Below are 12,213 nucleotides of genomic sequence, written 5' to 3'. Positions count from 1 at the left end.
TCCTCTAGGACTGACCGGTTTGATCACCTTGCAGTCCAAGAGACTCACAGGAGTCTTCTCCAGCACCATAGTTCAAAGTCCTCACTTCTTTGGTGCTCGGCCTTTCTTATGGAAGCCATGAGTATTTTGCAGGAAATCTCTAGGTCTAAGGAAGGCTTGCTAAAGAGATATCCACCTTCAGATAGGTAATACCACTTGGTAACCTAGCACTTGAATCACAACTGTTAGTCCTCTCCAGGGTGATATAATAGGAACAAATCATATGATCACAACCTATACATGTACACTTGGTAGCATCCCTTATTAGTGTTCTTGAGGACTGGGAAGATATGGATCATGTATAGTTCTTCTGTGTAATTTTGCCATCTCTTGTTAATCTCTTCTGCCTCTGTTACGTCCCTGCCATTTTGGTCCTTTATCATGCCCATCTTTGCATGAAACGTTTACTTCATATCTCCAATTTTCTTGAAGACATCTCTGGTCCTCCCTATTCTATTGTTTTCTTCTATTTCTTTGCACTGTTCATTTAAGAAGGTATTCTTATCTCTTCTAGCTATTCTCTGGAATTCTGCATTCAGTTGGGTGTATCTTTCTATTTCTCCCTTGCCTTTCACTTCCTTTCTTTCCTCAGCTATTTGCAAAGCTTCCTCTCACAGCCATTTTGCTTTCTTGCATTACTTTTTCTTTGGGATGAGAAAGTGTGGAGGTTTCTTATTATTGTAACTATTTTCCTTACCTGGCTACTGAACTATATGAATAATTTTTCTCATTTTTTCCTTCCAAGTCATAATGTGGAGAAAATGATAGGCAGAATCAGTGCTGGTGATTTTGATAGGATTCCTTTGATCCTGACATATCTCTCTCTGATATTTCTTTTGGCAAGAAGCTCCTAGTGATGTCAATGGGAGTGTTCTTCTCATAGAAATTTCAAAAATGTCTATCACTTACAAAGTTCAAACAAATTGAATAATTTAATTGAAATGTCAATTTCAATTTGTCACAAAGCATCCCTGGCCTGCTCTCGAGTTGCCATAGGCAAGGGCGATGGAAAACCAACAAAACAGCACAGCAGCCAAAGACAGATGCACATTCCAGACTTATCTCTCTCAAGGCTCTATCCCAGGGTTACGGCAGCGGCTGGAGAGGAGTGATCTTTCCAACCTGCGAAATTGCTCCATTGGTGAATGTGATTGATGACAAACTCTGGAGGGAGGGAGGAAACAGGGTCATGATGGGGCGTAAATTATGTGGGGTCAGAGTTGGCTTCACTTGGGAATGTGCCGACATGAAGCTCCTAATAAATAACTGGATTTGTTTTGAAGCTTGGCTCAAGGCTCATTATTTAATTACGGCATCCGTTGGATCCCTGACATGAATAATGAGAAGTTGATTATCTTTTTGGCATTGCACTATATAGATATAAAGCTACAGTAAATATGACATGCTTTCATGAAACTCCAAACTAAAGATTTATTTATTTATTTATCTGAATTTGTTAAACAAAAATGAGAACAAGAATAACAGAATAAATATACAATGACAGGGACGATAGCAGAGACGAAATTCAATTTTTTTTACTATCAGCCTGTGGGCGTGGCTTGGTGGGCGTGGTGTGGCTTGGTGGACATGGCTTGGTGGGTGTGGCAGGGGAATGATGCTGCAAAATCTACATTGCCACCCCAATCCAGGGGAAGGATACTGCAAAATCCCCATTCCCACCCTACTCTGGGGCCAGCCAGAGGTGGTAATTGCTAGTTCTCTGAACTACTCAAAATTTCCACTACTAGTTCTCCAGAACCTGCTGAATTTTTCCCCTGGACGATAGGCATATTAGTGCACCTCCGCATACTCCCTCTACTGACCCCTTAAAGCATGAAGTAAGGTCCACAAAGTCAATTTGTGACTGAAACTGTGAAAATTTGTAGCTGAGACAACTTAATCAGGTAGGGCATTCCAGACTTTGACAACTCTATTAGAGAAATTTTTTAGCAATGCTTTTACAGTGAGCTTTGGAGCATAAATTGTCTGAGATAAGTACACCTAGTTCTTTAACGAGGTAAGGGTCATCTCCTAGATCAATGCCACCTATCTTATACTTGACATTCTGATTACATTTATCAATATTTAAGACAGAGCATTTGTTAATCGAAATTTGAAGTTGCCAAATAGATGACCATTCAGACACCATTCAGAAACGTAGTTGAGATCATTTTGCAAAACAACAGAATTATCTGTAAAATTGAATAATTTTATGTCATCGGCAAAAAGAAGACAATTGCTTTTAAGTTGATCACATAAATTGTTGATATAAAGCAAAAAAAGGATGATGAAATTTCTTACATTGCAGTGAGAACATCTTCTACCACATTCTGCCCTTCTTGTTGGCTGTTCATGAAGTCAACCAGAATTCAAGGCTCTTACCCAACATCACCCTGGGCTACAACATCTATCAGAACTTTTTCAATGCAAGAATGACATATGAGGCCATGCTGGATGTGCTGTCTACAGGACAGGAGAACATCCCAAACTACAGATGTGGAAGACAAAAGAACCTGCTGGCGATTCTTGAAGAGATGGATTCTGAACTCTTTGATCATATTTCCAATGTCCTGAGCATCTATAAAATTCCACAGGTATAAAGCCAAATGAAATTAATTCCATGTTCTAAAATGTTCAGATTTGCCTAGAAGGCAGCAGTTGTATATATTTCTCCACACAAATTGAAAGTCAGAGAGTAAATATTAGAAGAGCTGAAAGAATGTTTAATTCACAAAGTATGTTTGTGTGTATATACATATATATGTTTGTTTGTGTGTGTGTGTGACACACACACACATAAATGTATGTATATACTACATATATATATATATACACACACACACACACACACACACATACACACACACACATACACGTATATATGTGTGTCTGCGTATGTGTGTGTGTCTATATACATACAGTGCTGGGCTGCTGCCGGTTCAGACCGGTTGTAGTGAACCGGTAGTTCCGGCGATCAGTAGTCCCTGTCCCTGTCACCTGCCTCCATCCTATCCTGTTCTATACTTCCGTGTTTCTCAGCACAGCTGATTTACTGGGGCTGCCCTAGAAGCTAAGCTGTAGATGTTAAAATTGCTGTATTTTGAATGCTGTGCACATGCACAAAGCACACGCTCACAGAAACACACACACACACACACACACACACACACAAACATGTGGTTGGATTAGAAGACTTTCCAGCTCTATTCTGATTGACTAATTGACTGAGTGGATGAGAGACCCACAGGGTTCTAATGTGAACAGAAGGGTGTGCTCTACGAGGCCCACCAATGAACATCACCAACAGATAATTCAGATCTCCCTGGTTTCAAAGGCAGCATATAAGACAACAGGACAGAACATTAAGGGAACTAGCAAAATTCATGCAGTTATCATTTGAAACATCTCTCAGCAGTGTAGAAAGGCCCTTAGATTTACCACCTGACTTTTATCATTAAAACTGGTACAAACTACCAATACCTTCTCTTTCATCTTAGATCAACTATAGTGTCATCAACCAGATATCTGAGCAAAATCATCATTTTCCTTTTTCATATCGGATGACCCCAAACCAAGAACCTCCTGACTCAGCAATTCTCCAACTGCTCCTTCACTTCCAATGGACGTGGATCGGTCTCCTTTCTCGAGACAATGAAAAAGGAGAAAAATTCAAAAGACGCTTGGAAGTTCTCGCTCTAAAAAATGGGATTTGCATTGTCCTGTCAGGAACCGTCCCAGAAGGAAATATGCAGACAAGTGCTGGAGAAACTCTCATGCAAGAAAAAAGGAAAATGTTCTTTTCTCTTATCAACAGTCAAATACAAATTATAGTATGCCAACTGGATTTTCAGGCCTCAGGAATGTTAGCAGCAATAATACAAAAAATTGATACATCCATTGTGGGAAGGGTGTGGATTGCAACAACTTTGACAGCTTTAAGTATAGATATATTTTACCTCTGGGTTGATCTCCAAAATAAATATGCTTTGTTTTCTTTCCTCATCCAGACAAAGAGAAGGACTCAGTATGATGACATTAAATCTTATGCATCCATGGTCACATTGTATGGAAAGGAAGCATTCCAATGTTCTTATTCAAGTCCTGTGTTATCTAAGAAAGTTTGGAAAAAATGCAGAGAAAAAGAGAATTGGGAATTCCCACCCCATGATGTGATTGCAAGAATCCTGTCTCAGGACTCCTCCAGTATTTCCCAAATAATTCAAATTGTGGCCTGGGTCCTCAGTGCTGCCTCTTCCTCCCAACGGAGTAAGAGGAGAATGCAAGTTGGAGACCATCAACCATCCCAGATTGTACAGCCATGGCAGGTAAGTCTCCTCCCTTGAGGTTCCACTGATTCTCCCCTTCCAATTCCTCAATATTAAATTGGATGTAGAAAGGGCAGTTGCCCATATTGTGGTAATTGAGAGTGAGTGTCAACCCTGAAGCTGACCTGAGCGAGGCCATTTTGATGCTTCAGTGTTGCCACATTGGAGCTGAGGGATAGAGAGGGAGTGGGGAATAGAGATACTGGAGTTTTGTAGCCAAAACAAAATACTTTCTCCTGGGAACCAAGGACATTCCCACCAGTGACCAGAGGGTGTATGAGTGAAGTCACCAGGCAACTGGATGACACCTTGGTTGGACCATGTGACTGATTGTTTGGAAAGAGGAGGAAAACTTTTACTTTTAATTAGGTGAAAATTGTGGGAACATTTAGAGTCAGTTTTCACCAGCCTATGCCTATATGATATGTCCAATAAAACTGATATTTGAGCAACCTGCTTGCCTCAGAGTCCTGTTTGCTATGCGTGTATTACTTGGAACCCTGATGGTGAGTTAGAGAGAAATGATAGAGAAAAATCTTCCAAAGTTAAACAACCTGTGCTAGTTTGGGATGCTTTTGTGACAGAAATAGCTCTATGGTGACAACGTAGTTTTCAAAACTGAACAAGCATCAGAACATTCAAGCAATCCTCAACCTTTTATTGTGATCACAAGTGATCTATTCTCCAAGCTAAGGAGTTCAGCTGGATTGTTTGTTCTGGATTAAGATTGAATTTTGCTGCCTAAAAGTTTCTAACATAGCAATAAGATATAAATCAAACCATCTTCTGGCGTCAACAAAAGGTTCATCCACACATCTCCTGAACTAATCAATATGCTTCCATAGCTATTCTTTGAAAGAGATAACATCACTATACAATTTTTTCACATTCCTAGCGCAATGTTAAATTCTGCTAACTTTATTTTGATCAGGACTGATGGCAAAATTGTATTCTCCCATTACAAGTTTTCCCATATCTACAAATGGTCTTGCCTCAGATGGTGAAGCAGCAAAACATAGAACATAAAACATAGCATAAGATTTTGAAAGGATCTCAGAGGTTTTTCTAGTAAAACCCACTATTATAGGAACCCCTGAAATATTAGAAAAGTGATATCATGTCTCCCCAGTCCTTCTTTTCCTTAGACTAGACCAGGGGTGGGTTCTAAATTTATTTACTACCGGTTCTGTGGGCGTGGCTTATTTTGTGGGTGTGGCTTGGAGGTCATGTGACTAGGTGGGCATGGCTAGCTGGTCAGAGTCATTTCTGGAAGGTCCTTGCACTTCCGACCAGTCCTCGCATTTACGACCCGACTCATTTGTTTGCTTTTAACACTGATCAGCTATAGGACGGCCCTTTGAAGCCCCGCGGTAAGAGTTTAAACAGTTTTTTCCCTCTAGTCATCAGCTGGGACTCAGGAGGCAGCAATAGATTGGGGGTGGGACCAAATAAAAGGTAAGAATAATGTGGGGGGGTGGGAGGGCGGGGGGGAGAACCGGTTCGGTGACGTCATATCGTCACCACTACGGCTTGGCCAAACCGGACCGAACTGGGAGGAACCCACCACTGGACTAGACATACCAAATTCCTGTAACTGTTCTTGGTATGTTTTAGCCTCCAACCCCCTAAACATTTTTTGCTCATCTCTACAGTCTTTCCAGAATTTCAATATCTTTTATATATTTTGTTGACCAGAACTAATGCAGCCTAGGAGTGCATTGGCATTTTTTCTACTGCCAGACATTGTTGGCTCATATTTAAGTGATTGTCCACTAGTATTCCAAGATCCTTCTCATGGGTACTGGTATTGAGCCAAGTTTCACATAGTCTGTATCTATATTTTTTCTTGCCTAAGTGTAAAACCTTACTTTTATCTATGTTGAATTTCATTCTGTTAGGTAGAGGATCATGTTCAATTTGTCAAGATCTTTTTGGATCTTGAGCTTGTCTTCTGGAGTGTTGGCTATTCCTGCCAGCTTAGTGTCATCTGCAAATTTGATGAGTTCCCCTTCAATTCCCTTGCCTGGATCTTTTTTGAAGATGTTGAAGAGTACTGGGCCTAAAATGGAAGCTTGGGGTATCCCATTGCTTACTTCCCTCCATGTGGATGAGGTTCCCTTGAGGACTATATGTTGAATATAATTTGTCAGCCAGTTACAAAGCCACCTGATGGTGGTGTTACCTATACTATATTTTCAAGAATGTGAGATAAATATTTGAAAAAGAACCATATTTTCCAGACTATTAGGTGCACCTGACTTTAAGACACACCTAAATTTAGAAGAGAAAAACAACAAAAAAAGTTTTTGGCCTCAGTATGCTCCATTCTTGGCCCCTTTTTTGGCCCTTTTGCAGCCATTTTTTGGCCCATATTCAGGGCTTATTTCAGCCCATTTTGGGGTGAGGCTTCTGCAATATTAGGTCTATAAAATGAACAGACATTTTCACCCCATTTTGGGAGACAAAAAAAATGTGTCATATAGTCCCAAAATACGGTATTTGAAAAAGAGCTGTAAATTTCTGGAGAATGACTGAAAGAAGCTTCCCATGAAATGCTGAACTGATCTGCTTCAGACTGCAGTGGTGATTTGAAGAGATGGAATTATTCAGAGTACCTCCAATCCAGAATAATAGCAAGAAAAAAAAAACATTGAATAAAGGCTCAAACTGTAATGTTTTTTCTATGTTTCTGCAGTTTCATAGGTTCCTGAGAAACGTCCAACATCACAATATTTCCAGAGATGGGATTTCTTTTGATGAAAATGGAGTTCCTGTTGGAGACTTTGATATCATGCAGTGGACATCAATTTTGAACAAATCAGATGCGGGGGTGAAAATTGGGAATGCAGAAAGACAAGCCTCCTCGGAAGTCAAGATTTCTGTCAATCAAAGTGCCATCCAATGGCCAACTTTATTTAACAAAGTAGTTGAGGCTGCTTGGATTTTGCTCATCTATTTATCTCCATATGTAGAAATTTTTCTTCTCAGAAATAATTCTTATTGAGGCCTGTTGAGATAACTTCCAAATAAGAGAACTTAAAATCATTAATTTATTAGATATCATTTTACTTTAGAGGTTTTACAATAATCTATCACATGCTGAAACCTGCTGCATAGTATTGCGGGATTTGCAATCTACATTATTAAACTGGAATATATTGCCACAATTTATAGTACATCAAATTTTCTTGTTTTCAGTAAGAGAAAATCCAGAATGTCTATGGAGATTCTCAGTCATCCCAGTCATGGTTGTTTTTCAAAAGGCACCTGGACTTTGTTTTCCCTTTCACTTCTCATCAAAGAAGCTTCTGCAGTTCTGACTGAATAGTGGAGAATGGAAAGATTTGGAACCACTGAAAAGACTGTGTTGTAAACAGGATATAGATTCAGCAATTGCATGAATGTTCCACACCCATTTGATTTGATTTGATTCATTAGGTTTATATACCGCACTTCTCCCGAGGGACTCAGGGCGGTGTACAGCCATGATAAAAAGACAATAAACCATACAAAATTTAAAACCCATTTAAAACAAAATTAAACAAATCTTGGCTTTCTTAATTAAAAACCCCATAATTTAAAATACCCCATCTGAATTTTATTTAGTCAGCCAGGTCCGGCTGGTGAAATAACAAGGTCTTGAGGGCCTGGCGAAAAGCACGGAGATTGGGAATCATACATATCCCAGGGGGTAGCTCATTCCAGAGGGGGGGTGCCCCCATAGAGAAGGCTCTCCCCCTGGGGGTCGCCAGCCTACATTGTTTTGCCGATGGCACCCTGAGGAGCCTCTCTCTGTGGGAGCGTGTTGGTCGGTGGGAGGCTATTGGTGGCAGAAGGCGGTCCCATAGGTATCCGAGCCCTAAGCCATGGAGCGCTTTAAAGGTGGTGACCAACACTTTGAACCGCACCCAGAAGACCACCGGGAGCCAGTGCAGCTCGCGCAGGAGAGGTGTCACATGGGTGCGTCAAGTCGCACCCATAATCACCTGCGCGGCCGCATTCTGGACCAGCTGGAACCTCTGGGTGCTCTTCAAGGGGAGCCCCATTTGCACTATTGACATGAACTTGAGGGCACAGATAAATTTTAAATGGCCTCAACAACTTTCAGAAAAATTGCTAGCCACCAAATGACTGTAAGGAATATAAATCCTTCCATAATTCACCATTCAGTCAAAATTGAAGAAGCTTCTGGAATGAGAAACAAAACATCTTCAAGGGAAAACAAAGATCAGTTGTCTTTTGAAAAAGCACTTTTGGGAGAAAATCCAGAACATGAAGGGTTTAGCCCACTGAATTGCATAAGAGAAAGATATCACTAAGAATGTGGTGAAGGAAATCTGGGCAGCTAAAAAAGTAATTTACATATGATGATACAATGATCAGTTGTAGGAGAGAAAGATAGGGACTCTAGAGAAAGCTAGATATTGGGGGTTTCCTGAGAAAGCAAAGATGGAGAAAAACATATATACCGTATTTTTCGAAATATAAGATGCTCCGGACTATAAGACACACCTTAGTTTTGTGGGAGGAAAATAAGAAAAAAAAATCTGCCTCTGGCTACCAGCATCCATCAGTATTCATCTGGCTAGCGTCCTGTCAGTGTGTGAGAAAGTTTAGGGCTGTTTGGAAACTGAAACAGTATTTGCTGTGTGAGCAACAAGGAAGGAGCCTGGCCGTGGCTTAGGTCAATTGTTGTAAAGCTGCATGCTGTGCTGATCTCTGAAACTGAAACTGAAACTCCTCCCCTCTGCTTGTGTTTTCCTTGTTGCTGAAAACTCTGACAGACCTTGCATGAACAGCCAAGTCAGCGTCAGCACATTATTGCAGCCTGATTCAGCATAAGGAACTGATTGTCAGGTGGATTGGTCTCAAAAGAATAATCCCAATCAGCTGTTCCAGGCTACAAGGATTGCCATAGACCATCGCCTTGTCTGTGCCTCACATTTTTGGCTACATTTGGTATATAAGATGCACTCAAATTTTCACTCTCTTTTTTGGGGGGGTGCACCTTATACTCCGAAAAATATAGTAAATTATAGCATTCTTATACATGCCCTAAGGAGAAACACCTTTTGCAATGGAACTATTTTCCTTTGGAAAAAAGAATGAGGCAATGAGTCTGTTTTGGCATTACAATGGAGATTGATAGACAAAGAGAATGACCTTTCATTTGCCCCTTGCAAGTAGAATAATTAAAGTTCATGGCACTACTTCTTGGCTGATTTTGCTCAATGTGTTCCTGAGCTTCTGGAAGACACTTGATTTCAGTAAAATCTTCTAATTTTTTTTTTAAATTTTTTAATTTGATTTATATGCCGCCCTTCTCCGGAGACTCAGGACGGCTTACAATGCATTAAGCAATAGCCTTCATTCTTTTGTATATTTTTATACAAAGTCAGCTTATTGCCCCCACAAACTGGGTCCTCATTTCACCTACCTTAGAAAGGATGGAAGGCTGAGTCAACCTTGAGCCTTGGAGAGATTCGAACCAGCAGAAATTGCAGGCAGCTGTGTTAATAACAGGGTGCATTAAACCACTGTACCATCAAGGCTAATTCATATATCACCCTGACTAACCATCCTGTTTATGTTTAGATGGTGCCTTATTCAAGATGTACAGAAAGTTGCTCCCCAGGTTATGCCAAGCTTGTGAGAGAGGGAGCCCCAGTTTGCTGCTACGACTGTTCTCTGTGTATGGAAGGAACATTCTCTGAGCAAGAAGGTACAGTAGGTGGCTCCAAAAATAACCCCAAAAAATTCAAGATACAATCAATATTCTATCTTGTTTGGGGGGGGGTATTTGATCAAGAAGTAAGAAAAACATTAAATTTCTTGAAGGCATCCACAAACTTCAAAGATTGGGCACTCTCGGCAAATTTGGATGATGATGTGAGCATTAAAATAAATAATGAAAGGTTGCTGATTTCTATTCAGTTGTTACTTTCTGGCTTTGTTTTAGGAAAGAAGATTTGAGAACTGATAATCACATTCCTCTTCAGTCTTTAAAAAGACAGTTTGATTATTTTAACTAATGTTGTGTCGTATGAATATCCCTGGGGAGAAATATTATATTATTCCTTGAAAATGAAGTAACTGATTTCTGATGCAGTTTTCATGCTCCTACAGCTGCCGAAACAGATTCATGCTAAGATTTTTTTTCTCAGATGCAGCCCATTGTGAAAAGTGTCCAGTTGACCAGTATTCCAATAAGAAGCGAGATCAGTGTGTCCCCAAAAATATAAGCTTCTTATCCTATCAAGAATTGTTGGGATTCATCCTGGCTTTCTTTGCCATCGCTTTGTCCCTAACCACCGCTTTTATTCTGGGAATCTTCATGAAATACCGAGACACTCCCATAGTCAAAGCCAACAACTGTGAACTCACCTACATCCTCCTGGTTTCACTCCTGCTTTCTTTCTTGACCTCCCTTCTATTCATCGGTCGCCCCGTGAAAATGACCTGTCTCCTTCGACAAACCATTTTCAGTATTGTTTTCTCAGTTGCTGTGTCTTCCTTGCTGGCCAAGACTGTCATGGTGGTGGTGGCCTTTCTGGCCACAAAGCCAGGCAGCAGCATGAGGAAATGGCTGGGGAAGAGTCTGGCCAACTCTATTGTTTTATCCTGCTCTGGTATTCAAGTAGGCCTCTGTATGATGTGGCTGGGAGTCTTTCCCCCATTCCCAGATTCTGACTTTCATTCCCAACCAGAACACATCCTGCTGCAGTGCAATGAAGGCTCTGTCACCATGTTCTACTCTGCTCTTGGCTACATGGGTTTTTTGGCTGCCATCTCTTTCTTGTTGGCATTTCTGGCTCGAAATCTGCCAGGGGCCTTTAATGAAGCCAAACTGATCACCTTCAGCATGTTGGTTTTTTGTACTGTTTGGATCTCCTTTGTTCCCACTTATCTGAGCACCAAGGGGAAATACATGGTAGCCGTGCAGATCTTCTCCATCCTGGCCTCTGGCCTGGGTTTACTGGGCTGCATCTTTATCCCCAAATGCTACATTATTATCCTCAGACCTGACATGAACACCAAAGAACATCTGATGATAAAAAATCATTAAGTCTCCTTGTGTTGGTGTTTATTTTTGTACAGTTTACATGCAGCATAAAATCACATACTTCGAAGTAATGTTTTATGTCTTGTCGCTTATCTTTCTTCATTCCATGTGAAATTTTTATTATAATAATTGAGTAATAAAGTTGGTAAAACAACTCAAACTATTTGAAATAATCATATCCTTCAATTGTCCTAATTTGAATTCATATTATGACATTAATAAAATTTCTGAAACCAGGCCAGATAAACTGTAACCAGAGATATTCTAATATGGTTTTAGATTAAATTAAAGACTATGTCTAATGATGATGTGTGTTTTTGTTACTATATAGGTTGGTGTGCTGGTGTTATATTTTATTTTCTGGAGTGATGTTCTGACTTTGTTTTTAAAAAATAGTTAATTTCAAATATGTATATATTTGATTGCTCTTCTGGCTCTATAATGCAAGATCATTCATAGATAAATGAGATAGATAGATAGATAGATAGATAGATAGATAGATAGATAGATAGATAGAGAAAGAGAGATATGGTTAGGGGAGATCAAGAAAGAGAAAAACAGAGAGACAGATAACATTCTATATATGAAGAATAGATAAAATATCAACATGAACATTTGGAGCAACTTTAATTTTTTCCTCCATCCCTTTGAATAAATTAATGAGACAAATTATTATTTTTGACAATCTTCAATCAAAAGAAAAATATGTACAACTCTGAATGATTTTGGGAGGTAATCATGTAGACATGATGTGACAATGAAGATGTGCTTATGAGTATTAAAATT

General features: G+C 39.9%; 1 protein-coding gene across 1 annotated transcript; it reads left to right on the top strand.

Annotated features, from left to right (window-relative positions):
• The first annotated feature begins 1,872 nt into the window (after nucleotides 1–1,872).
• Nucleotides 1,873–11,430, top strand: LOC139310114 (vomeronasal type-2 receptor 26-like). Its single transcript, XM_070934271.1, has 6 exons — nucleotides 1,873–1,877; nucleotides 2,348–2,633; nucleotides 3,537–4,364; nucleotides 7,060–7,287; nucleotides 9,960–10,086; nucleotides 10,529–11,430. Exons 1-6 carry the CDS (start codon nucleotides 1,873–1,875, stop codon nucleotides 11,428–11,430), a joined length of 2,376 nt encoding a protein of 791 aa, XP_070790372.1.
• The last annotated feature ends 783 nt before the right edge of the window (nucleotides 11,431–12,213 follow it).

Source organism: Pituophis catenifer, unplaced genomic scaffold (genome assembly GCF_029215685.1).
Source record: "Pituophis catenifer annectens isolate HBS135680 unplaced genomic scaffold, rPitCat1.0.hap2 SCAF_2, whole genome shotgun sequence".
Taxonomy (NCBI): domain Eukaryota; kingdom Metazoa; phylum Chordata; class Lepidosauria; order Squamata; family Colubridae; genus Pituophis; species Pituophis catenifer.
This window is presented reverse-complemented; position numbering and strand designations above follow the sequence as displayed.

Bases quoted from the DNA above. Each gene is read 5' to 3' on its own strand.
- LOC139310114 (XM_070934271.1), top strand. The intron at 7,288-9,959 runs GTAGTTGAGGCT...GTTTATGTTTAG, and splicing joins GGCCAACTTTATTTAACAAA to ATGGTGCCTTATTCAAGATG. The intron at 10,087-10,528 runs GTACAGTAGGTG...TTTTTTTCTCAG, and splicing joins AACATTCTCTGAGCAAGAAG to ATGCAGCCCATTGTGAAAAG.